Here is a 27,562-nt window from a genome sequence, read left to right as displayed (position 1 = left end):
ATACAATATTTTATAACTGTAATAATTCCTGTAAACCTAAAAATTTACAGCCAATTTTGAAAGAGATGCATCTTAGGTCAGGAAATTGTTATTGAATATGTCAATGCTGTTGTAAAATGCTTCTTCTAATTATGTGGTTATTAAATAAATAATTTTTTAAAAAGTTCTCTCTATTGTATTTGCTCTTCTAATTCCCAAAGCAAGGTAGATGTGGTGAGACATATGTAATCCCAGCATTGAGAGGCAGAGGCAGGAAGATCAGGAGTTCAAGGTCATCCCTCCTGGCTGCAAACATAGGATGAGGTCAGAAATCCCATCTCAAAAAATAACAAAAAAGAAACCCAATGCTCAAAGTGGCATGTGCAGCCTAGGTAGTGGTGTGGGAGGGGAATGCACAGTCTCTAAAACTACCCAGGGGGAGAGTGGAAAAGCACGGTAGGGATTTCTGCAGAATCCCTTAGTCGACATTATACAGTTAAAAAAGAATGATAACTATTACCTCATACGTATTATATGCAAAGCTCTAACCTATGTGCTTTGTATGGACACAGGTTGAATATTCCACAGAACACTAACTTACACGTCTTTTCTCCTGGCTCAACAAACTCTGTGAGATAGGTCAGGTTTCAAGGAGAGATGGGAGGTTAGCCTGAAACTCAGCCTCACCACTTAACTTACAAATTACCTAAACCCATCAAGCCTTCCTTTCCTCAGCTGCAACTTGGAGTTTGAAAAGAAACAGTATCTGCCTGATGGGCTGTAGTGAGATTAACTGATGTAAAGCAGACACTGCTGTAAGCACGGGGCCTGGAGAGGAAGCCCTCCGTAAACATTAGCTCCAGCAAGTTTGCGACTGCATTCACCCTGTCCTAGGCCAGGACTCCATCTCTCTGCCTCCTGAAATATATATCTGATCTCACCACCTTCAGATGCGTCAAATCCTTTAGCCTTCATTGGCTCTTTCTCCTATCTGTCTGCAGATAGGCATAGTTCTCCCAATAAAATTAGGGCAAACAGGCTGGGAGAGTAGGTCAGCGGTAGAGCAGTTGCCTAGCACGTATGAGGACCCTGGCATGCTTTCCAGTGTTGCAAAAGACAAAATCAGAATACATAGTTATCTCTCTATGTCCTCTACCCACCCAGAAAACATTATCCCTTGACTGTTTCTAGTTGCAGTTTTCTTCCATAGTAAACTTCTAGGGTGACTGGTTTGCATGCTTACATTTCCTTATGTAGGGCTCTGCTCTACTGTCTATTTATACTGGCTTCTTAAAGATAACCACTGGCCTCCATCTTTAGGCTCAAAGACCTTTGCTTGCCTTTTATTCCCCCGTGTTCCTTGCTCATTCCTCTTCCCTTCTACCTTACTCCTCTCTAAGCTGTTCCAATGCTGCTTATTTCAGCCTCCACTTGAGTGAGAGCTGCACCTGCTATTTCCTTGATCTGGAACTCCCACCACCTAGGAAGGGTAGTCTCCTGAGTGGCATCACTGGTTTCCTGCAGCTGGAGATAGCCCCCTCCCATGGATTCATGCCTACAAATGGCCCTCACAGAGCACCTTCTGTGCTTATCCCTCTGTAGGGTGTTAGTCTTCTGTTCAAACCTTTATAGGAAGAGGAAAACTGGACAGGGCTTAGGGAACAGTCTGCCTTTGCTCTGACTCTGCCTACTTAGATTTCCAGGCTTCTGTTTCTTAATGATAGAAGAGTAAACAGAACTGGGGCTGAGACAAGGATCAGTGGTTAAAAACACTGACTGCTCTTGTAGAGGACCTGGGTTCAGTTCCCAACACCCACACAGCAGTTAACAATGGTCTTTAATTCTAGTTCCAGGGGATCCAATGCCCTCTTTTGGCCTCCAGGGGCACTAGCACATATGATGCACTTACATTCATGCAGACAAAACACTCATACACATTAAATGAAAATAAATACATTAATAAAAGAATTTTTTTAAAAAAAGAGTAGACAGACCATTTGAAAGTTTCCCACAAGGAGCTAGAGGGATGGCTCAACAGTTAAGAGCTCTTGCAGCAGACCCAGATTTGGTTCCTAGCACCTACATGGTGGCTAACAGCCACCTGTAACTCCAGTTCCAGAGATCCAATGCTCTCATCTGGTCTCCACAGGCACTGCTAAAATTTAAAAAGTTTCCCATAGCCTCTCAAATATTCTAAAATTCACATTATCATCACAAAAATCTTTACTTTCTACCATTCATCACTTTCCAGGACTTTGCAAGACTCTGAAACTTCCTTCAAATGAATTTCCAATCACTAACCCAACTGCCACTGCCCTGTCCAGGTCAGTATCACTGTGCCCTGGCTGCATCCTCGTTTTGTCCTTCTGGTCTGAAGTCTGGTTCTCACTCATAGTGCTCTCTAGACTGGGTAACCATATTATCTGTCTTCAACACAAACCTTATCGGCATATTTCAGCACCTGGTTAACTGCATCATTCCAAGTCCTCTTCTCCAGGAAGCTGCCTCAGCACTGCACAGCTTGTTGACTGCCCCCGTGAGATGATAATATCCTTTTGTAAACACCCTTTACCGACTCATTCCCAGCACTAAAATGGCACGTTGGGAGAAGGAACAGATGTCTCTGAAGCTATAAAGGAATCTCCTTTTCACATTGGACTTTCCTAATATCAAGCTCTTTTCTGGTCGTTATCTATTGGTTCACTTGCTTTCTCTACTCTAATACCTTTGTTTATAACCTGGCCACACTTGGCTTTTAGTTACTACTTATTTGTTCCCACATTTATCAAGTGTGTACTTATGTACCAGAAACAGTTACAAAGAGCAGCGAACAAGATAGCTTCCTGTTATCAATTATGTGGTAGAGGAAGAGACAGAGACTGAGAGACATAAAAGAAGGTCACAGGTATTACTAGCAAAGTGGGAATGGGGACATGACAGAAAATGAGGTGGTTGTCTTTCTAAGAAGGAATGCAATGGATGGTGACAGAGAATAGACAGGGAGAGGAAAGGACAGGCCGCCAGGCCAGCCAGTGGGATCTATTATTATACCTGTGAAAGAAGAGGCTGGAAGGTTTTTCATTTGTGAAAAGTTTCTGTAGAGTCCACAGTTTCCCATCTCCCAGTTTCTGCATAGATTCCTCACTCCAGAGGCCTTGATGGATCCCTCTTCTGAAACACACCCCTGGTCTCTAACTCCCTATATGGGCTTCTGTGTCATCCAATGTGCCACCTGATCTGTTTTCTTGATGGCTGACTTTCCCTAGCTGTGAACACTGAGCAGCAACCTGCTTTTCAGAGCCACCTTCTAAATGGCTAAAACAGTGACAGGAACATAGTTCCCCACAAAAATGTGCTGACTGATCTTCTGTCTCCGCAGTTTTTCTTTTACCAGATGTCCTGTAGTTTGAATCACATTGTCCACAGCCTTTCAGATCAGTGTCTTTCACTTAGTAATATGCATTTAAATGTTCTCCATGTCTCTTCATGGTTTTATAGCTCATTTCTTTTAGCAATGGATAATATGCCATTGTCTGACGTAGCACAGTTTGTTCTTCTGTTTACTTACCAAAGGACATCTTGGTTGCTTCTAGGTTTTGGCAGCATTAAATAAAGCTGCTATAAACAGTAATACATGTGTATTCAGTGAGTGAATTAATCTGATTTACATTACCATGGCTGCTAACATCATGGTATGGGGACAATGAAGAGTCAGAGAAAATAATGTCCTGAGGAGGCTCCCAAAGCAGAAAGATAAAAGCAGAAGTGGGAGGGTGAGAGCCCACTGGATGGGTGTAAAGTTGTAGCATTCTCCTGGTATCAGTAAGCTATCAACTGACAGGCTCCCAAAGAAATAACCGGGCAATTGCTTTCTTTATGTGGAACATAGTACATAAAAAGAGATACTTTAAAGAGTGGGTAAATGAGGAATTATTCTCAAAGGCACTTAGATATTAACAGGATGAAATTGATAAAGTGATGCAATATGATTAAATATAACACTAAAAATGCACATGCCAGGGCTGGAGAGATGGCTAAGTGGTTAAGAGCACTGGCTGTTCAGTTCCCAGTTCAGTTCCCAGCACCCACACGGTGGCAAATAACCAAACTCCAGTTCCAAGGGAATGGAGGTGCCTGGCCTCTGGGAGCACTACACAAATGTACTGCACCTACATGTGTGCACACAAAACACTTAAACACATAAAATAAATCAAAGTAATTAAAAAAAAAAAAAACCCAAACACATGCCCTTTGACCTAAAACTTGATTGCCAGGAATCTATCCTTCGGATACACTCACAAAGGTGTGTTAAACATACCCAGGAATATTCTTCATGTTCCAACCTAATATTTTCTAACTGGGAAAAACAGTAAACTAGTTAAAAGACATTATCTCAGCAATACACACACACACACACACACACACACACACACACACACACACACACACACTTAAACACTGTGGCTATTAAATAAAACAAGAAAAGAAAGTTAAGATGTATTGTGTTTGTAAATACAACTGTGTTAAAGCAGGCATTACACTGATACTGGTATGATTTAGGTTATACAGAAATAGAGAATTTTACTCTTGTATAGTCTTCTGAATTATTAGACTTTTTGAAATAAATGTACTGATACATCACTTGCTTTCAGAATATATGGACAATAAATAGTTCCAATGACTTTACACATTTACAATGGATGAACAGGTAAATACTATTATGTATATGGACAAAAATCTATTTCCATAATGTCAAATACAGTGGCACAAAACATATGCTTTTGGTTAGAGCACAGTAGGTAGAACCCATATTCCTAAGCGACCTTCCAGTGGGGGTCAACATTTAGGATTAAATAACTTGAAAACTGTTTCTAACAATGCATGATGGACCCACCCATCTTTGCTTCACAAGCCAATTTTTGTCTTCAGTTAGAGAAGCAAATTGTTCCACTGCTTTCTAGTGAAACAGTTTTGACCTATATTAACTGGACTGCCATTTAAGGCTAAATGATAAGCTTTATAAGCTGACAATTCCAACAGAAAAGATAACATTCAAAAAAAGATTCACACAGCAGCCTTCTTTCCTATGACAGATTTGAATTATTTTATGCTATAGGAACTTACGCAACAGAACAAATGATCCAGGGTGGTGTCACATACACGGGTATAATTGGGTGTGTGTGCGTGCGCGCAAGCCATGCTAGAGCCTTAAGCATTCTAGGCAAGTGCTCTGTTGCTGAGCAACATTCCCAACCTTTGCATTGCATTCTCAATACATATTCTGAAGAAGTGTATGTTACAGATTTTTTTTCTTTAAATTATATTCACGTAAGTCTTTCAAAAACATTGACTTATCCTGCTTTTATTTCAATTGCCTATTTCCTAGATGCTACAACTAAATCTTTAAATGGCACCAGTTTGGGGGAGGGGCTTTGTTTACATAGTTCATTATATCTCCATTAAACTATTTCTAACTTCAGGAATATAAAGTGTTTACCTTATTCACTCTTTTTCAGTTGCAAATGTATTTTTAAGACAAGTATTCTAATTGCCTTTTATTGCAAGGTCACACAATAGTTAGGTATTTTGAAAGTCAATTCAGGAGAAAAATAGAAAACTCTGGGTAAGTCAATTTAGGTGAGGTTAAGCTCAGCAGGCCTAAACACACAGACAGAGCCAACCACTAACCCCTCCAGAGTCCAACATTGTAATGTTAACAGCAAAGGACAAAAGACCCCTGGGGAGAAGAAGGAAGAGTAAGGGTCCTAACAAAAATTAGGACTGTGGTTCTTTCCTTAAGGCCTACTCCAGGGGACAACTAACAGGTTTAAAGATGTAAGGTCATTCCAGTCATTTGCATTTTTTCTACCCAACTAAAACTAGAGAGAAACACTTTGTTAGTAAAAAGCACTATATTTGGAAACAAAATTACCTGAAACTACACAATAAGGCTAAAGTTGTGATATTCTCTAGAAGGGCAGATCCTAACATGATTTCTGAGCATGGAAGGATGAGGTAGGGTGAGCCTGGTACAGGTTTACAAAGCCGGAACATCATAAAGGAAAATTAGTTGGGGCAGTGATGTGAGCAGCCCACAACCACACTGCAGGATGACCTCCTAGAAATTTTGCTGACAGGGATGGCCTACAGGAAGATGGGGATGGCCAAGGGCACTTTCACACACTAAGACCAAATTTCCAGCACAAAACACTAGTAACTTCACTTGGTAATTACCAATACACCAAAACAGCATTTTGGAAGGCAGCGCCAAGCCCTGTGGAATGCCTCTGAACTAGATTTAACCACTAGACTAGTAATTAAACTAACTTTATATGGGATAGTCCTGTTGCTCAAACGTGAGCTGTCTTGCTCATTTCAGGAAAGCAATTTTAGCACAAAAGTGAAAACAAGCAAAGTCTGAGCCTCAATTTCAGCTCAAACTATGGCTGGCAGCCGCTACTCACCAACTACAAAATCAGGATACCAAGGACTTCCAAGGAGCGTTAAAGAGGATTAAGATTAAGAGACAATGTGGAGATGAAAAGCACCAAGTCCCAGGCTGGTGTCATCTGCAGGGAGTTTAACAGTCTGAGCCTGTAGCAGCAAACAAGTTCCTACCATTCCAGCCATGGAGACAGCTCAGTAACAGTCATTGCCACAGCACCAAGCGCTTTTTACTAGACAGTCTGCCGAAAGCCCACCTGGCATCCTGTCAAAATGACAAGCTACCACATCGTAATACCTAAGACTTTAGAAAAGGAGATGTTTCCTCTTCTGCTTCATGATAAGACTGTTTACTTCTTATAGCTGGTAATAACCACAGATACCATGTTTACTGCCCAGTTATACAATGACCACCTTAAGTGATATTAAAAAACAAAAAAACTTGGACTGGAGAGATGGTTCAGTGGTTAAGAACACTGTTTGTTCTTACAGAAGACCTGGGTTCGAATCCCAGCATCCACATGGCAGCTAACAACGGTCCATAACTCCAGTTCCAGGGGATCTGATGACCTCTTTTGTCCTTGCGGGCATTGCATGACATGCATGCACTTACCTACATGCAGGCAATACACTCATACACATAAAATAAAAATAATAAAACACATCAGGGGCCTGCAAAATGTCTCAGTTGGTAAAGGCACTTGTCTCAAGCCTGGCAACCTGAGTCTGATTCCAGGAATCTGTATCAAGGTGGAAGGAGAGGACTGACTCCATAAAGTAGTTGTCCCCTGACTTTCACATGTGTGCCCACGTACCCCCCTCCATACACAAATCATTGAAAACATTCTCCCATGCACCCTGACATATTTATTCTTAAATATTGCATGTATCTCCTTCCCCCACCAAAATCAATCCCCATATGGAGCAGCACATTCTCTTTGGACCTTAGGAAGGCTTAGATCATCCGTTCTAGTCACATGGCCTTGAGGAGTACTGAGGACCATACAGAGCAGGTGGAAAAGGTTAATTCTGAGAGTAGGATCTCACGAATGCATTTCTGAATGTCAAAACTTATCACCTAAAGTTCTCTAAAAGCAGCACGATCAGGCTGAGGAGACGGCTCACCAGTTAAGAGCACTGGCTGTCCAGAAGACCCAGAATCAAATCCCAGTACCTATATGGTGGCTAACAATTGTCTATAACTCCAGTTCCAGGAGATCAACGCCCTCTTCTAGCCTTTGTGGGCATTGCCATGAAACAGGTACACTTACATACATGCATGCAATATACTCATATACATCAAATGAATAAATAAATAAAAAATTTTAAAGCAGCATCATCAGCTGTTCCCCACTGCAAGGGCCAGTCACACTCGGGATGAACAGGGAATGGGGGAGGAGAAAATAAATCGGTTATCTCCATGTTATGTGTGCATAGGGTAAAATTTCCAGGGCCAAGGAGCTCAGAAGTGCTTCATCTTGCATGGCTTGGGGTGAAATGAAGACAGTGTGTTCTGGAAATCCATGCGGACAGATGGTCCAAAAAGTGGATTAAGTAACAACAGGGATATGCTTTAAAATCCACATTAAAAATGTGAATAAAACATTTCCTGATCTGCACAGAAGAAAATATTAATTGTATATATTCCTGCATATATAAATTAAATTACTCTAAGCAGGCATTTGAATTTTCACCCTCTTTCCCTAAAGGCTTAATTCAAGTTGGTGTAAGACTTGCTTTTAAATTTTCTTACTGGAAACTTGGGAGCACTTTTTCTTAAAGCTTTAGCACTAGGTCTATATGCAGATGATCTCAGTATATCCCAGTATAACTCTGTGGTAGAAGAATCCAAAGAACACATTTCAAATATGAGAAAAATTGATATCATTCTGAAAAAACATTCTATAAGTGAAAAGGGAGCAAGATTTATATTAAGAGGCACCAACACAGAAAACTCATGCAGCATTAGAAATATGGATTAAGAAATTTTTGTTTTGGCTCTTCTCTCTTTCCTTACCTTGAGCTCAAGTCTATCCCCTCAAAGCTAGTGTTCTAGGATTCTTGTGCCTGTCTCTCGTGGAGGATAGCACTGAAATTTGATTTGGAGCTGTGGAGGTGTCTCAGTTAACAAAGTACTTGTCGTGTAATCATGAGGACCTCAGTTCAGATCCCCAGAGCCCATATCAAAAAGCAGTCATGGAAAACGTGCCCTATTAATTCCAGTGCTGGGAAGGGAGGTGGAGACAGGAGAGTCCTTGTGGCTCGCTGATCAGCCAGTCCAGCCAATCCCTGAGCTCCAGGTTTAGTGTCACAAAAAATAAGGTGGAGAGTTTTGTAGGAACAATGTTGACCTCTGGCCACCACATGCATGTTTACACATGTCCTAGCACACCTCCAATTCACACACACACACACACACACACACACACACACACACACACCTCTAACAAAACAAATCAAAGGTTTTTGTATCAACAAGAGTCTGAATAAAGTTGTAGCCAGTAGCTGAGGCCAGTGTTGCTGTAGAGGCTTGTGCTGAACACCTCTATCCGGCACCTCCCCCACCACAGTCATTCGGGATCTGTGCATCTATCAGGGCAGTCTGTTGGCAGATGGCAGGAAGGCATATTTCCCAAATGACATGACAGTGCCCTATGGGTTCCAGCAGAATGTTTTTTCAAGGTGCGGAAATGGGAGAAATGAATTTCTTCCAGAAGAACAGTTACGGGTTTATGATGAAAAAAATAATTAAACAAAGGAATAAAAGAAAAGTTACCTTGTAGATGCCAAAGAATCCCAGGTCTCGAACGACAGACAGAGCACTGACCCTGGGGCCGGTGGTGATCTCCCCCGCCACTTGCAAGCGGATCTTAACGATCTCTAAAGGGTTTGTGAAAATCACCTGGGAGCCTCCTGCCTAAAGAGAGAAAAGAAGATGTAAGGTCAAAGCTGAGGTGTAGTAATGGGCCAAAAGAGATGAATAAACACTTTCAATAAAGCTGAGGACATTCTGTCTTCATGAGATGACAGTTTCAATTCTTGCCCATCAGTTAAGATAGCTGGTGGGCCAGCAAGGTGGCTCAGCAGATTAAAGTGCTTGCCACCAAGCCTGAGGATCTGAGATCAATCCCTGGGACCTACAAGGTGATAGGAGAGAAGTGACTTCTGCCAAACTGTCCTGTGACCTCCACACACATGCTTTGACACATACATGCCCCCCCCATACACACATTCATATAACTAAATGCAAGGCGTTGGGTTTGATGCTAACCAGCACCAGGAAAAAAACAAAGGTGATTCCTTGAATCACAAATAACCACTACCACAACATCCCAAGCCTAAGGTGCAAAGGCAATAATAAAACTAAAGCAAAATAATAAAATAAAAGTCAATCAGTACTTGAATAAACAGATATGAACCTCAATTTGGAGGGACAAGCAGGATGCCTGCCTCTTACATCACAGATTTCATGATTCTTGCAATGATTCAAAACTTGCCAAAGACATGTAAAAACAATCTTAAGAAAAACAGAAGGATTTGAAATACCAATTTATGGAATTACTCTTATAATTTTATCCATGTATATACAGAACTACTCTTTTCATGTATATAAATGGTATGTCAACATAGTAAAGATACGCATGAAATCTATCACAGTCCAAACTTTGAGCACTGTGTGCTCATTCAGTCTAGCAACCGCTATATGCCACACCTTCAAGATCATGAGTAAAACAATGAAGTTATCTATGGGACAGAATTGTTGAGGAAGACTCACTGGGATGAATTAGCCTAAGGGCTGATTTCTCTTTCTACCTTTTTCTCAGAGCAGAAAGAATAGTTGTCTGCATAAACACTGCAAGGGGCAGGGGGCTGGACAGTAATTAGAACACTGCCTATAGCCTGAGGGCTGACTTATCAATGCTCAAATGAGAGATAGAATGCAGCAAGTCCTCATGCCAGCCCAGCCACAGCAGGTAAGGAGGCAGCTGAGCTCTCATGTGAAGACTTAGCCTCAGGTCCCCTCTCTGTCAAACCACCTCATTTACTAAAAAAAAAAAAAAAAGAAAACAAAGAAACCCAGAGCATCCATCACCACTTAGTACCCAGGGCAGAGCAGTTTCTTTCCCTTTCTCACAAGGTGGTAGTTCTCCCCTAGGTCTTGTCACAATCACCTGCAGAGCCTGTAAACAGCAGTGACTCCCGGACACCATGCTAGATAACTAAGTAAGAATCTCTGCACATGCAATTGTTAAATTTTTTTCTATGTGATAAGCATACAGATGAGTGAAAAATCTTCACTATGCAATCTTTAGGATGCCTGTCAATTCCAAGTTGGTTTCCTCTGCTTCTTTAAAAGCTATGATTTCTAATTCTAATCTTCCATATTATTTCAGAGAGCGGTTTTTATGTTTTACTTCTGATCTCATAGCCAAGTGGTACCATTATCAAAGGTATAATTTTTAGGCACAGAATTGTCTCATCTTATTTCTTTACTAATACCTATAAAAGTTACCAATATAGCCAATAAAAGAGGAATTTACTCTCAACTCCCCATCTCCAAGTCACTCAATAGATACCAATTCTTTAAAAACAGCAAACCATTCTGCATGCTAAGGATGACACAAGAGAAAAATATACTTCAGAGGGCTATAGGGACTAAATGCATCAGGAAGAAAGTGGAATGATTCCAGAAAAAAAGTAATCATATACCCCTAACCTCTGGTGGACTCAGAAAGAAAGAACCCACAGACCCAAAGTGGCATGCTGTGAAGGTGTCAAAGATGAAACAGGTCCTTTGGAGTCAGGTTGGAAGGAAATGCGAGACTCCAAGGCACCAAGAGAAGATGCTTATCGTTAGAGACATAGTATCTGGGCATCACCACAGCTTGATCACGGCACAGCACACTCAGTGCCTGCTGCTCTGCAGCTCCTGCTCTATTGTCCATTCACAGCATCTTAGCCACGTCTCTCCACTGCAGAGATCAAAGATACCTGGATGGGCAGACAAGGAACAGGAACACCTATTGTACACAAAGTCTTTGTGTCCTTCATCACTTGAGAGTTCTGGCTGTGTGAAGATACTGGCTTTTGTGTGTGCATGATTTTTGTCACAAATCATTTTCCGAGACGTTGTGGAGCCTGTGACATGACTGACAAGGAAGTTTTCCATACTGAACTTGTGGTGGCATATTGTATTTACAGTGAGGGCACTGATTTCTCTGTGTCTCCTGCTATAGCTTGTGTTCCTGGTTCTATCTAAAAAAGAAACACAGCCTCGCTTCTGCTGCTAGAACACTCGTTCATATAGTTGTTCTCTAAATATTTATAAGCAATCACATCCCAAGTTTGTGCTAAGAGCTGGGTACGGTGCTACACTATCTGTAATCCTAGCACTTGGGAGGTAGAGGCAGGTAGGAGGACAAGAGTTCTTAGGCTACATAGAGTTTGAGGCCAATCTGGGCTATAAGAGATCCTCTTCTCAACTTCCCCACCTCCCTATAAAAAAGAACAAAGTTCATCCTAGGAGCTACAAGAGCATGTGAGAGAGAAAGCATTCCTGCTCTCAGGGAACTTGCAGTAAGAGTAGAAGTAATGGACTTCCATTTAACATCCTTACAGAGGATTGGGCTTGGCTTTGAATGTATTTATTCTTATAAGCTGAGGAAGTTAAACTCAGACACGAAAGGGTACAGAGAAATGACCATGTGAGGACACAAGGAAAGCTGGCCCAGCACTTGGGAGGTTAAGGCAGGAAGATTCAGACTAGGTTACACAGTAAGTTCCATGATAGCCTGGGCTCTACAGTGAGACTAATGTCAATAAACAAAACAAAAGGGACACAGGGAGAGAGCAGTCATTTTCAGCCAAGGACAGAGGAGGCTGCAGAGAAACCAACACTTCCAGAACCCTGATCTTGGCTTTCCAGCCTCTAGATAAGCGAAAGAAATGCATTTGTTGTTCAAGCCACTCAGACTGTGGTGTTTCACCTTGGTGTCCCCAGAAAACTGGCACAGCAGTTTACCCAAGCCTACACAGCAGCAAGCAGAGGAAACTGGCATGTGAGGGAAAGAAAAATATCATTATGACAGAGCTAAGGGCCAACAAGCTGGTATGACAATTGAAAAGAAGGCAAGATCTTTCCTACCTGGGATGTTCTGGAACGTGTGAAGTATATAAGATGATAAAATGTTAGCTGGCATGGGTTCACAGGTGTCTGGCCTTTGACACCGAACACGACACTATCAACTGCAAAGTTCAAGCTTGAAAAATGCACAATTGAGTTAAAAAAAGAATCACTTAGTGCTTTATGTTTTCATGTTGGGCTACATGTGGCCCAAGGGCCATGGGTTGCACACAGCAGGTAGTGTGAGCAAAAACAGCAAAGTCAGTGACAAGGGCATGTCATGCTTGTCCAGTAACACACTCACAAAACCACATCTGGTGAATGAAATTTCAGTAAGGGTGATAATTATGATGAGTTTTACATCACCCACTACAAGTTACTGAGACTGGCTATATACCAGGTATTGTGTTAGCAGTGTATAGCAGTATGTGGATAGGGGCTGTTCATGATATTTTGATTTGTGTGAACAAACTAAGGCTAAGAAGAGGAAAGGTGATTTGACTTGCATGGGGTCACACAGCTAGGAAGGCAAGGATCAGATTCCAAGCTAAAGTTACTGGGAATGGGTCTGAGTAGGTATCTTTTTTTGTGGGGGTGAGGGCGCAGATAGGGTTTTACTACCTAGCCCTGGATGGCCTGGAACTTAATATATAGGCCAACCTGGCTTCTTACAGAGATCTGCCTGCCTCTAACATCCTCTCCCCCAGTGCTGGATTTAAAGGCGTGCTCCACTACACCAGGCTCATATTAATACTTCTCGTTATGTCAGTAAGGCTTTGTCCAGAATGCTTGGCTCCGAAAGAGAAAGGCCAAAGAAGAGACTGCTGAGCCAAATCATCAACCGACTGGGCCACTACCCTAAAGGTCTGGCTGCAGGACTAATGTGGATTAATTTGTGTAGGTAGAGGACAGGTGAACACAGCTTAAGAACTGCAGAGGAATAGCCAAAATTCAGGAAGAGGCCTAGCCAACAAAGAGGAACTGAATTTACAGGGTGCTAATTTGGGAAAGAGGGGCCTGAGCCAAGGGTAACAATTAGGGTTTTAGCAGACTGAGTGAAAGATAAAAGGAGGGAGAGATAGGTAATCGATGTAATAGTGACCAACAGGTTTGGATGCAGAATGCAAGGCAAGGTCAAAGGAACTAATTTTTTTGCAGCTGTTTCACAAGAGCAGATAATTATAAAGAAAAATATAGCAAAGATAGGAAGAACGGTGAGTAGGGAGAAAAGAACTGAGACACATGAGGGCATACCCCACTTTAAATCACGGCAGGAGTTTGGACAGGGAAGGAAGGAGAACAGAACTACAAACAAGATAGGTGAGAGGCCCAAGAAGTGATTGGGAAAGAGCTACACAGTAGTGTCCTGGAAATCTAGGCAGAAAAGTCAAGAAAGGGGCTCCTGGAAAGGAGTAAGTGAACCAGCCAAGATCTGTAGACACCAGGTAAAGTCAAGCCAAGAGGTATGATGTGAGGGGACACAGAGGCAGAGAGAGCTGTGGAGTCTACATTTTCAGAGGGGGGAGTGGGAAAGTGATTGTTGTTATGAGAGCAGGGCGGGGGGGGAGGCAAAGAGTATGTACAGTAGGTGGGGGGGGGGGGGGGGGGGGGGGGGGAGTCAATGAGTATGTACAGTAGTTATGAGAAAAGATCTAGTGTGAGGAGACGAAATAATTATTCATTGCTTCAGGAAAATGGCTGTAATCTCCCAGAGCAGAAGACCAAAAAATGAAATCTGAAGGTTTCCTGTCATGACATAGGCCTGGGGCATGAGTCTAATTTTGCTGCTGGGCAAAAACTAACAATGGTAGCTGTCTACTCCTATTTCCTCTTTGTGGGGTACATTTTTTAAAATTTATATATTTTTATTTTATGTGTATGAGTGTTTTACCTACATGTATGTAAGTGTACTGTGTGTGTGCAATGCCAGAAGAGGGCATCAGATCCCTTGGAACTGGAGTTACAGATGGCTGTTAGTTGACTTGTGGGTGCAGGGAACTGAACCCAGGTCCTCTGCAAGAGCAGCCAGTGCTCTTAATAGCTGACCTGTCTCTCCAACCCCACCCCCATGCCATTTGTGTTTTGAAGATAAAAGTATAATGGAATATGATTTGGCAAGCATGTCTGTAATCACAGCACTCAGGAAGCTGAGGCAAGAGGATGAAGAGTTTGAGGTCAGTCTAGCTACAAAGTAAATTCTAGGCCAGCCCGAGTTACATGGCACAAACTGTACAACTAGAAAGTTCAGATGCATAATCCAAAGCAACACTCCTCTGGAAGTAATGGCAACTGATAATATTCTGGCACTCTATAAGGTATGCTGACATAAATCTGATCTGCAACATGGAGGAATGAGGCTAATGATGTTAAAAAAGGAGTCTGCAGGAAAGCATTGATGCACGCTATCGCTGAGGTCAAACACAGACACACTGGAAGCCACAAGAGGCAGACAAGTGTCTAAACAAAGCTTAGGATTATACCTGCACCTCATGTCAGAGGACTCAAGAGCTACAAGCAGTACCACAGCGGGTACTCTATGAAAAGTCCACTGTGTGCACACATGATGGTAGATGGCGGGGTGGGGTGGTGGTAGTTAAGTTCAGTGCTGTGTGCACATTTATTTAGGCTGTCACTGGGCATTGGACAAGAACTTCATACTGTCCATGTGACTTTACTGAACACTAGCATTATTATGACAAAAGATTCTGCAACAATTCTAAAAAGCAGGAACCTGACACTAAAATTATTATATATATCTTTGGAGAATAAAGATAGAACTGATATACCAAAGATGCTCTTATACCAACTTTTTTTCAAACAAGTAGCATTAGTAAGAAATGGCTATATATAACATACAGAACCAAAATGAAGAAAACTATAGGTTTTGTTGTTGTTTATTTTAGCAAATATAAAGGACAGGAACACTAGGGAACCAATTATTATTAGGAAGATTCAATGCTATAAAAATGTCAATTTGCTCCAAAATTAATTTCAAATGCAAATGTTATAAAATGTCATTTTCCTACAAATGAATTTAATCATCAAATAGTATAAAAAATGTCATTTTCCCCCATATCAATTCAACATTCAAAGCAATTTTCCTAAACAAATCTCAATATAGTTTTCTGATGATATGAAATGACAAGAATACTCTGAATAAAGTCTTGCAGAGAATTTTGTGTAACCATTCACGAACATTTATACTGTCAGAAAAAATTTGAATTAGTACAAGACAGATAAGTGAGAAGATCCAAAAATAGAGGGGTACAGAGGCCCCTGAAAAGCTACATATAAGGCAGCACAGCTAATGGAAGAGTAGAGCTCCTTCTGCCTATAGCTAGGACTCCCTTTGCCCTGCATACAAATCTGCTAGCATCCTACTTAGTCACCATTTACTGATCTTCTTTCCTTAGAAAGGGATAGATACCTAGGGGACTGTTTTCGGTGCATATACTCCCATAGAGCCTGATGAAAGCATCCAATTCATTAATCTGTCTGGCCATCTCCAGCTTCTATTGACTCTTGCTTCTCAGGATTTGCATCTTCATCAAGGACACAACAATCAATAGAAGCTGGAGACAGTGCCAGAGAGACTGATGAACTGGATTCCTTCATCGTGGTCTATGAGACTGACACATCAAAAACATTCCCTTGCCATCCTATTTTAAGGAAAGAAGATAAATAAACAGCAACTAACTTGGATGCTGGCAGATCTGTGGTAAAATACCACAACCAAAAGCCAACTCTTTAAGGAAGAGTTTACTCTGGCTTACAGTTACGGAAGACTACAGTCCATACTGGCAGGGAAGGACATCACCAGGAGCAGAAATCCAGCTGGTCACATTTTACCATACAGGAGGCAGAAAGCATGCACCAGAAGTGGTGCGAGGCTACAAACTCTCAAAGCCCCAGTGATATACTTCCTTCAGCAAAGCTTGAGGTACTAAAGGTTCCAAAGCCTCTCCAAAACAGTGCCATCCACTAGGGACCAAATGTTCAATTACACGAGCCTATGGGGGACATTTCTCATTCAAATCACAGCACTAGGTATGAGGACTTAACCAACAGAAGCAAAACAGCCCTGTAGTAGACTTTAACTGCCTCTTCCTTTAAGATTTCTAATGTGCCAGCTGTTCCATTCTTTTTGTCTTCTTATACCAGGAGACAGTGGTCTTTCCTCTAGCATGTCCCTATAGTACTGTGACCACTGCTATAATTATCTCCAGCCAGCCTTCTGAAAATGCCTACTATATGTTAAGTCTGTGCTCTATGTCTGTTGCTGGAAGGGTGTGATTTCCCAATATCCAAGTAGAGTTATCTTCTATTTTTGATGCTGCTATGGGCCTTGTGCATGTAAGCACTTTTAGTCTTAAGCTATATCCCCAGCCCCTAGAAGGATAGTTATTTGGAGCCTTACTTTTCAAGAATGAATGGTTCAGTGGTGTGATCAGAAATAAGATATGGTTATACTCCTTGAATGACTATGCCTTACAAATCTTTTCTCTTCATCCCTCCTCTCTTGAAGTCAGAGCCAGGCATTTGTGGAACATTTCCAATGCAGCAGGTTCAGTGCTAAACATTTCACACACAGCATCCACTTCTTTCCCCCGATCATGACAATACAGGCTATTTTAGCCCTGCCTTTCTAGAGATGAGAAAACAGAAGCATAGAATTCTATACAAAGCAAAGATAAAAACGGAACCCAGACTGACCTAATTTCAGACCCAAACTTGGAACCTTTATGCCGATTTACTGTTTTCATTTTTCTTTCTTGTTTGAATAGAACATCTACTTGAATCTTTGCTTCATGTGATCATTTAGCCTAGAATTCCCATAACTTGGTGAATCATCTGTTAAGCAGGTAAACAAATGATTTAAAGAAGCCAAAGAAATATGAAGGAGAGATGTTTTCCTAGGTAAATATAGTTGGTTTTCAACAAATGTATCACATTTTTCCTTGTAGATTGGGTGAATAAATCATGAAGATGTCGGACTAGTAGGAATTACAGCCCTCAAAATCATGCAAAATCTGGATCCTAGAGGCATGCTTTAGACTCACTCAGAAATGTACAACTAATGACCATTTCAGTTTCATTCATATAGGCTTGCAAAATGATTACACTGGTATATGCTTTATGTAAATACAGCCCTAGTTTAAGAGGGGAACAACAGATGCCTCACCTTTCTATGTTCAAATTAAAGTTCACATCTCTGTACAACAGCTTTGGCTGTTACCATTCCTGGCTGAATCTGATGATCTCTACAAATTCACCTTTGCATCCTGTGGTCTGAAAGTAACCAGGAAGGGAAATGGGCTGTGAAGCTGCAACTATGCCAGCATGGAGCCTATACACCAAGCTTCTCAAATGAATATGGCGCTCTCCACACAAAGCATCATCATTTCCAAAGTGCTCTAATTTTTCACATGATATGGTACTGAAGGCTCAAAGTAAAATTATAGTTCTTTTTCCTTCTAATGCCCTTCTAAGCTTCTAAGGCTTCTAAAGCACAGCTTCTTTTGATCAATGTCCAGATGTTTTTATAAGCTTGCTAACTTCATCTCCTTACAAGTTTACAACCCCAATCCCTCTTACCCATGTTATAAAAAGACTTCTTCACTGTTCACGTTCCTGGATGCGCAGGGAATGCTATGGTAGGATATAGTACAGCTGGTTCTTTTATACAAACAGAAATATTTAGTAAGGCAACAGAATCCTGATAGTCTCTAAATCTCTTTAAATATTCAAAACTATAACCTTCACTAAATTGATAATATTCTTTAGGTCAAACAATAGGAATAGACATTAGGGTTGCTTTGTTTGTTTGTTTGTTTTAGATAGGGTCTTACTATGTAGTCCTGTCTGGACTGGAACTCCCTATGTAGACCAGGCTGGCCTTGAACTCAGAGTCCTTTTTAGGACTAAGAGCATGTAGCACTATGCCAGCCCAACAAATAGGGTTTATTGTTATACATGCCTTCAAAATTACATGCAGAGGTTGTCATCTCACTATCACAACTGTAGAAAACATCATTCATCTAAATATATTACATCCAACTATTCAGGAGCTCATCTTGGTCCTCTTTCTCTACAATCCACTTTCTTCCATTTGTATGAACAAAATAAGTCTTTCTTCAGTGTTTTCTTACTGAGACAGTATCCCCAAGCATCCATTCTCAGGACCTGGGGAATCAGGTCAAAAGTAACTATGACGATGCAAAAGCAGGCATTCTTATGATTGTCTCTTGTCAACAGTCTTGAGACTACTCATGGAATAGCCTTGTATTTAAAAACAATCAGAGCCATCAGTTTGCTGTCCACAGAAAACACGGCACTGTATTTTTTTTTAATGTAGCATACCTTCTGCTATGTTTTAAGCTAAAAGCATTAAATATAACCATAATTCAATCACCTTCCTTTAATTTGAATTCACATGGTAGGTACTTATAGCTACTTAAAAAATTAAGTGGCAAAATGTATATGAAGAATATGTATCTTGATATTTTAATTATGCTCAATTGAACGCACTTAGATTTAAAGTGCTTTTCACAAATGACATGTGCTAAGAATATCTAATTGCATGCTGACGTTCTAAAATATGTGCTTACATACATCAAAAATAGATTTATATAAAGATATAGGATGATATTTTTTACTAAATCCCATATACATCATTTTGAATATTTAGGTACAAACAAAACTATAAGTACAAATAAGGTCTATACCAGTCTAGTAAACGCCTAATGATTTATGTTACATTAAAATGAACATACACAATGCTAGTATTTGATATTTGAATACATCAGATAATAGATTTTCTAAGAATTCTTAGGTTCAAAACATTTTCTATTGACACTTACTCTGTGTTAAATGGAGGCATCAAAATAATTTGCCATATAGCAGGAGTATTATAATTGCATGTGGAGATCACAAATAGAAAGCAGATATTGAGCAAATTGCAGTGGATGAAGCAAATTTCTATGCACTGCTCAGGAGCAGTCAAGTCCTGAAGAGAGACTTCAGTAGCCTTATTCCAAGTTAGAAAAAGTGCCTTTACTTACCTTTGACATGTGACACTATGTTATCATATGTAAAATTCATCCTCAAAAACCATGCAATCCAGTTTTTTAAAAAAAATTGAAAATCTCATTATGCTTTAAGCAAGCTGTTGATTTTGTGTTGGGCTGCACTCAGGGCTATGCTCAGTCACAAGTCTGTCAGACATGCCTAGAACTCAAGCTGATACAGGCTGAATCGCTGCCTCCAAAATCTGTACACGCAAACTCTTCCAGGTACCTCAGAACAAGGCTGTATTTTGAGGTAAGGCTTTTAAGGAGGTTTAATTAAAATACAAATAAGTCAACAGGGTTGGCCCTACACTGGACAACTGTCCTCTTAAGAAGAGGCTAGGATACACACAGCACACAGAATGAGGGTGACCCTGCAAAGACATAGGGAGGATGTGGTCATTCAAGAGAAACTAAACCCAGTAAGACCTTCGCCTTAGGCTTTCAGTGCCTAGAACCATGAAGAAAGCAGTTTCCGTTGCTTATGCCACCTGCTCTGTGGCACTTTATTAAGGCAGACCTAACCCACTAAATTCTTCAACTATCTAACTGCACATGATTAAACATAAAATAATGTAAAAAATTTCCCCCTTTGATTGGGTATATGAGTTTAATGAACTTAAAAAGAGAACAAAGTAGATTTATACCGCACAAACTGAAATGTTTTAGTCTTAATTTTTTAACCATAGGGAAGGCAGAAAAAGGCTATTCTGTTTATACATTGTATAAATACTAAGTTTCATATTTTCAGATTCATAGGGTTTTAATAGACCTATAGAAGTCTGGTCAAGAAACCAAAGTAGAATCTATCTGAATGACATTTAAAAGCAATTAAGTTACAGACCTGTCAAATATGTTAACATTGAGATCTGACTGTTATACATGTCTATTTTGACTACTACCACCAGAACCATTTAATGCTTAGCAGACCTTCAATGTCTAAAGAACCCTAACTGTATGAAAACTATGGCCCAATCGTTCTTAAAGTTTCATATCATAACAAACTCCTCCGCTATTTATGAGAAATCCAGAATGATGGTGTCCAGAGTCAAATACCCTGAAACTGCTGAAGAAGGGAAAGGAAAGGAAGTAGAAAAAAGGTATCTAAGTCGGCCATGTCCGTAATGGAAGCTGGACTTCCCTCTAATAATGTGATGTTTCCTAGCATCTAAAGGCAGCTCTGAGCCAGACAGGAAATCCTTAAAGGTCTTCATGTGTTCAGGCCTATGGTAAAGTATCATACACCGGGCTACAAAAATTTATTGCTCCCAGTTCTAGGGGTTAGAAGTCCAAAGTCAGGGTGCCAACACAGTGCAGGGCTGCCTTCCTGGTTCATAGGCACCATCTTCCTGCTGTGTCCTCATATGCTAAAAGTGAAGAGGGAACTAGACGATCACAAGAAACCACTTCGCAAAAGCGGCATCCCTCACCTCCCATATGCCATCACATTGGGGCTTAAGTTTCAGCATGTGAATTGGGGGAAGAAGTAAACACTAAACCTAGAGCATCCCAAAGCCCTTAGCACTACCAGGTATTGCTTTTACTTTTGTCTTAAGTCCAAGAAGGACTCACCTGGAGAAAGGTCTCACCAAAGTATGTAGGCAGTGGAACTCTGGTCCAGGACAAGGCCTTAGTTCCACCCCCAAGAACAATTCTTGGGTGAAATTTGATGGACACCTTCTCAGCTTCTCAGAAATCTCTGAATATGGATATTGCTATGATTAGCGGTATTTGCTTTTGCTATTCAATGGCTCCTTTTATAAGCCTCTCTTTTATAGGATTCCTTCAGAGTTTTGATGACAATTTCACAAGTTAACCATTCTATAAAAATCTTTTCTACTTAAAGCATTAGTTGTAATAAATAAACTATACCAAACACCCCAAGTTATAATCTTCATCCTATTCTTACAGTTCTGAAAATATTTGGGGGTTGTTTGTTATTTTTAGAAATCAAGTCAGATCAAATAAATAGGTACTATTCAAAGGTTAGTTCTATTACTGAGTGCTCATGAATATTTCTATGTGAAATGTCCCAGATACAGCATTATGTGGGCATGAATACAGACACTCCTTAAAGTTCATCAGCTCCTTCACCTGTTCTTCCTGGGGCTCAAGTTCTCCATGAGCCACCTATCTCTGAGTTAATAGAACATGGTACATGAGGTACATAACTGTCCTCCTTAACAACACTTTCTGTCAAACACTTAGTAGTGACTTGATGGCTATTTAAGCATATTGCATAATGCTAGGTATAGAGCTATACAGTGAGATGTGGGGCATCTGCTCAGTGCTCAGTTCAGAAAGTACTGAGGGATTTAACTAGTTGACAAGACAGTTATTAGTCAAGAGTTCTTGCAATGGCAGTGACTGTACTTAACAAAAACAGAGTCAATACAGGCTGACAGGAGTAAAGTTAAAGCAGAAATTCAAATCTCTTGTGTGCACAAGGCCCTGGGTTTGAGCCTCAGCACTGAAAAGAGAGAGAGGGAGAGAGAAAGAGAGGGGGGGGAGAGAGAAGAAAGAAAAAAATGAAAGGAAAGAAAGAAAAGAAAACTTGCAATATGATCTTAAATTTTAGGGGAGCTATGCAAAATGGTTTTCGCTAGAATATTCCAAACGATCACAATAAAGTTTTAAAATAATGCAACCAATTATTAAATTTTCATTCAACTACAAAGGGATTATAAGGATGTAAACACCAACAAAACCGATAAAACTTGTATCTAAACGTATATCTTGGTTACCTGGCCTGTTACCTGAGATACTTCATAGGAATTCAACGGGAACGACCGAGTCTCACATCATCCAATATTTGTACGTAGGATATGATATGTGCAGACTTCTACAGTGAAATAAAAACTGTGCCTTAAGAAAACAGCACAGAGGTTGTACCTCTACAGGAAATCTCAGGAAGAGAAAGATCACAGAAGTAAAACTTAAATCCACGTCAGGCCAGGCCATATCCTCACCAGCTTTGACTGTCAGAGCCTGTGTGCTCATTACTTCAGAAATTTTCTCTCTGGTTTGAAATGACCGCTTTTGAAATCTCAAGGGATTTCAAGCTCAATGATAAGGGATCTGGCTTTGAGTATGCTTCATGACCAAAGTACCCATAATATTATTCAGGGCTTACTTACACAATTTGGAACTAAAACCAAAATAATGCACAAAGGGGCTGAAGATATCCATAGATGGTAGAAAGATGGATCTATTGAGCATAGTCATTCCTCTCTGGGTGGGGTCAGGACTCAAGACTGTCCTTAGAAAAGATGGATCTACTAAGCACAGTCATTCCTATCTGGATGGGGGTCATGATTCAAAACTGTCCTTGGCCTTCTACCCAAAACAAAATCTGCCCAACAAATTTCTAATGTCAGTAGACAAAAAAAAAAAAAATAGAACACAACTGAGCACCTTGAACCCACTACCTGGGCCTGAGACAGGGGCTGAAAAGAGGTTGAAATGTCATACTAGAGAGAGGCCCACTGGCTAAAAAGGACAAGTGAATTCTTGAGGAAGTTAAGACCATGAAGAGGAGAAACTGATTAGAAGAATAAAAAGAGGTGTGCAGAGATGTAAAGTCACTGTGAGACCAGCAGGCCAGCTGGAGAAAAATGGAGATAGCCAGTTTCGAGAGCTGCCTCAGTTTTCAAGAACCTCTGGTGTTATTTCAAGATACCCTCAAGGTAAGCCTTTATTGGTTATTGCTACTTTAGTGAGTTTCTGTTCCCCTCCCCTGACTAAACACAAGCAAGATTCTAGAATCAGTGACTGACCTGCAAAGAAGACATGGGATGAGCTCCAAAGCCTTCTCAGGTAGAGGGCAGAAAGTAGGTTCCTATGGTCCAACCTTGCTTCCTGAATCCTTCAGCAGTTTAAGATTCACTGCTGTCATTCCTACTGAGGAGAGTTCATTTTTCTCCTTTTGAACCTGGGCTGGCCTAACAGGTTTATCTGACCAACAGAATGCAATGGAAGAAATAGTCTATAAGAACTCTTGCAGTTTCTGCTAAGGATTCTTAAGATACCTGCCCTTGGAAAGTTTCCTTTCAGAATCAGTCTGTCAAGTCCAAGTTATACAAATCATCCACCCTAAGTGCTCTGGACAACAGCCCCTGCTGCTGGCAGCTGACAGAAAACATTGCTACCAGTCATGAAAGTGTGTCATCTTGGGTATCCACCCCAGGCAAGTCTCAGATGACTCATCCCTCAGCAGTCCCTCTGCCTATAAGCATGTTGAGATCCTAAATGAGGACCTCCTAACTGAGCCCAGTTGGCTCAGAGAACTCTGGGAGATGATGAAAACATGTCACTGCATGAAGTCACTAAGTTTCCAGACAATTTGTTATGAAACAGTACATACTCAGAATACCTCTCCTCAAAAATAGCAAAAATACTAAGACCATTCCCACCAGAAGGCAACCTCGAATCAGGGCTGGTATGCAGTACAGGATAAAATAAAATAAAAATCTCATTAAAAGAATACTCGGGAGTTTCATCAATGACAAATAAGCAGACTCATAAAGAAGATCAGAGGTCAGGATTTGGCTAGTATATGTGAGAAGCAGGATGTGACCCTAATGTTATGGTTTGAATCTGAAAAGTTCCCCAAAGGCTCTTGTTTTCGAGGTCTGGTGGCCAGCACTGGGCTTCTGGGAAGTATCCAGCTTGTGACTGATTCACTGATGGATTCATGATTTGATGGCTTTACCGGGAAGTGGTGACAATCAGTATTTGAGCCTAGTTGGAGAAGGCAGGCCGCTGGGGAGGCCTGTGAAGACAGGCCTTCTCCCCAGTGCTTTCCTTGTCCTCGACTTCCTGACTGCCATGAGGTGGCCAGCTTTCTTCCACCACGCCCTTCTGCCAAGCTTCTGCTCTGCCACAGGCCTAAAGACAATGGTGGTCAGTGACGATGGGCTGGAACCTCTCAAACAGTGAACCAAAAAAATAAAATCTGTCTTTAATTTGCTATCTGTGGGTGTACTGGCATAGTGACAAAAACTGACTAAACTCACAAAAACTAACAGGTAATTACAGGAAAGACCAATGGTTTCACCAACTCTTATGGTAGCACTGGGCCTCAGTGTTTAGCAATAGCCATACTCCATCCAATATCCACTGAGGAAACTGAGTGTTATGACATTGGTTTCTACCCTAAAAGTCTAATTAAAACATATATTTTCACAAAATTCAATATACAAGTTGAAGAGCAGATCCAGGAAAAGAAGGAAGACTAGCATTAAGTCAGGTTCATGTTGTATTGTTTCTGCCCTATTTTCTCAGTTAATCTTTACCACGTCCACAGGGCAACACGGTAGGTTGACGATGGCTGCGACACGGGTGCACTTCTTCCCTTTTAACGTGCATTTTCCCTGCCACTGATTTTTGGATGCTTTTTAAAAAATATTTTTATTATTCATATTTTCTGTATATGAGTGTATTGCCTCCAAGTGTGTTCAAGTGCGCCTGTGTTGTGCAATGCCCACAGAGGTCAGAAGAGGGCACTGGATCCCCTAGAACTGGAGTTACACATGGTTGTTAGCCACTGTGTGGGTGCTGGGATTTGAGCCCTGGTCTTCTGCAACAGGAGCCAGTGCTCTTAACCACAAGCCATCTCTCCAGCTCCATGGTGTTTCTGGATTCTTGAAAAGTACAAGGTAATTAAACTGATGTCACATAACTCTACAAGCAGGTGGGGAAGGCCTGTGATATCTAGCTTTTTATTTTGCTCTCAGAATTCCCATCCCTAGGATCAGATACTACAGCATGAGAAAGGCACCTGGTTGCACCAGATGGGGAATACAGGCTGGAGAAGAACACTGGCCTGTAGGCATCAGCCTAGCCCAGTCCTGCCAGCTCTCATTTATGTGAGGACACTGTGGCCCTGCCAATGTCTCCAGCACTCCAGCTAAAACCATAGAAAACAATCAGAAGACATGCCCAGTTATCACGAGGGAGAACAATTATTATCATTAGTTGTTGTTGGTTATTTATTTATTTATTTATTTCTGAGACAGGGTCTCCCTGTAGCCCCAGCTGTTCTGGAACTCACTATGTAGACCAGGCTGGCCTTGAATGCACAGAGATCCACCTGCTTCTGCTGAGACTAAAGGTGTGTGCCACCACACCCCACAGAACAATTATTTTAAGCCTTGGCAGCAGCAATAGATAACTTAAACAACCTGTTATCTACAGTCTGCAGACAAGAAAACTGAGGCCCAGAGAAAGCAAGCAAGCAGCTAACACTTGACACAAGGTGACGGCCTTGGCACCCCAAACTGACCAAAAGTCCGTGTTCTTCACAGTACAATGGACTTGTATGACTTTCAAAAGGGTTGATTTTAGAAGTAAAACCATTCCTATTATATAAATTCTTTTCAAATTTTTTTTTTCAAAATTTTATTATTTTTATTTTATGTGTATGCGTGTATTGCCTACATGTAGATACATGCACCCATGTTGTGCAATGCCCATGGAAGTCAGAAGAGGCTGTCAGATCCCCTGGGACTGGAGTTATGGACAGTTGTTAGCCGCCATGACTGGGATTCAAACCCAGGTCTTCTGCAAGAACAACCAGTGTTCTTAAGTGCTGAGCCATCTCTCCAGCCCCTTTTCTAAATTTTTAAAAAGATTTTATTTTTTATTTTTATTTTATGTGTTTGAGTGTATTGACTGCATGTATGTAAGTGCACCCATGTCGTGTAATGCCTACAGACGTCAGAAGAAGGCATTGGATCAATTCCCAGTACCACAAAAGACAAAAAAATGGGAGAACACAAGTAGATAACAGCTCGGGGTCTGACCCATTTTTCCAGGGAGAGTAATTCAGATTATTTGTCATTCCATAGTTTCCCAGAGGTGCTATTCTGATCCCCTGCAACTGGAGTTATAGATGGTTGTTAGCTACCATGTGGGTGCTGGGAATCAAACCCTGGTCCTCTGCAAAAGCAGCCGTGCTCTTAACCTCTAAGCCATCTCTCCAGCACCAGATTCACAAGGTATAAAAAGATCCCTAGCTTTGTGGTGCATGTGGAGGGAGACAGAAAATAAACAAAGATCGCATGAGAAATACATACATTATATAGAATACTTGAAGGTGGTAAGAGCTAAGGCTGAGAGAGAAGGGAAGAGTGAAAGAGAAATAGCGAGAGGTAAGCAATATCTATAGTAAGGCTAAAAGGGATCATGCTAGAAGTAGGAAGGGTTAAACATTTTAAGCTTACTCAGTATTGGGTCTAAGTTTACATTACAAAACTCTGAAGAAAACATTATAGTCTAGGGTAGAAACCCTACACTGGTTATATGAATACACTATTCCAACCATAAGTATATCCATGTAATAGGCCTATAAATCCACATACTTGTAACAGACACACGCAGGAGACACCATATTACAGCATTTGAAAGTAACACTCCCATTTGCTATTCTTTGCTGACAAGCAAACACAAGAGTGGTGCTGATGGGCAAAGGCAAAGGCTTAGATGTGGGAATCATAGGGTGTTCTATAGCACTGAGCTTGAAGGAAACATTCAAAAGCAAACATTTACATTGTACAGAGATATATCCAGAGGCAGTAGTAAGTAGAAAGAAAGGCCGACTGTCCTGAGAACAGGCTTATCTCTTAGGGAAGGAGGGAGAAAAAGCCATCGGGGCAGGGACAGGAGGGTCTCCAGCTGCTGTTATCAAGTTTGACATTTTACTCTAAGAGGCAAACTTGGGTGTGTATTTTTGCATTTTCCATAGTTTTTCAAGTGCAACTAAATTTGATGTAAAAAAGATAAATAACAAAAGCTTGTCTTAAAATAGTATCTGAGAACCTGGCGTGGTGGCCCATGCCTGTGATCCCAGCACTGGGGAGGCAGAGGCAGGCGGGTCTCTGTGAGGCCACCCTGGTCTAAAAAGTGAGATCCAGGCCAGCTGGGGCTACAGGAAGACCCTGTCTCAAAA

At 41.0% G+C, this 27,562-nt stretch overlaps 1 protein-coding gene across 3 annotated transcripts in view; it reads right to left on the bottom strand.

Moving 5' to 3' along the window:
- Positions 1-27,562, bottom strand: part of Slc25a13 (solute carrier family 25 member 13) — a 207,817-nt gene that overhangs the window by 26,408 nt on the left and 153,847 nt on the right. For all 3 annotated transcript variants that reach the window (XM_008855219.2, XM_029557227.1, XM_029557226.1), the window contains one exon: positions 9,200-9,340. In XM_008855219.2, the coding sequence (XP_008853441.1) occupies positions 9,200-9,340 (141 nt within the window). The remainder of the gene's footprint in view (positions 1-9,199; positions 9,341-27,562) is intronic.

The sequence above is a fragment of the Nannospalax galili genome, unplaced genomic scaffold, assembly GCF_000622305.1.
Source record: "Nannospalax galili isolate Female #2095 unplaced genomic scaffold, S.galili_v1.0 scaffold187, whole genome shotgun sequence".
Classification (NCBI taxonomy): domain Eukaryota; kingdom Metazoa; phylum Chordata; class Mammalia; order Rodentia; family Spalacidae; genus Nannospalax; species Nannospalax galili.
This window is presented reverse-complemented; position numbering and strand designations above follow the sequence as displayed.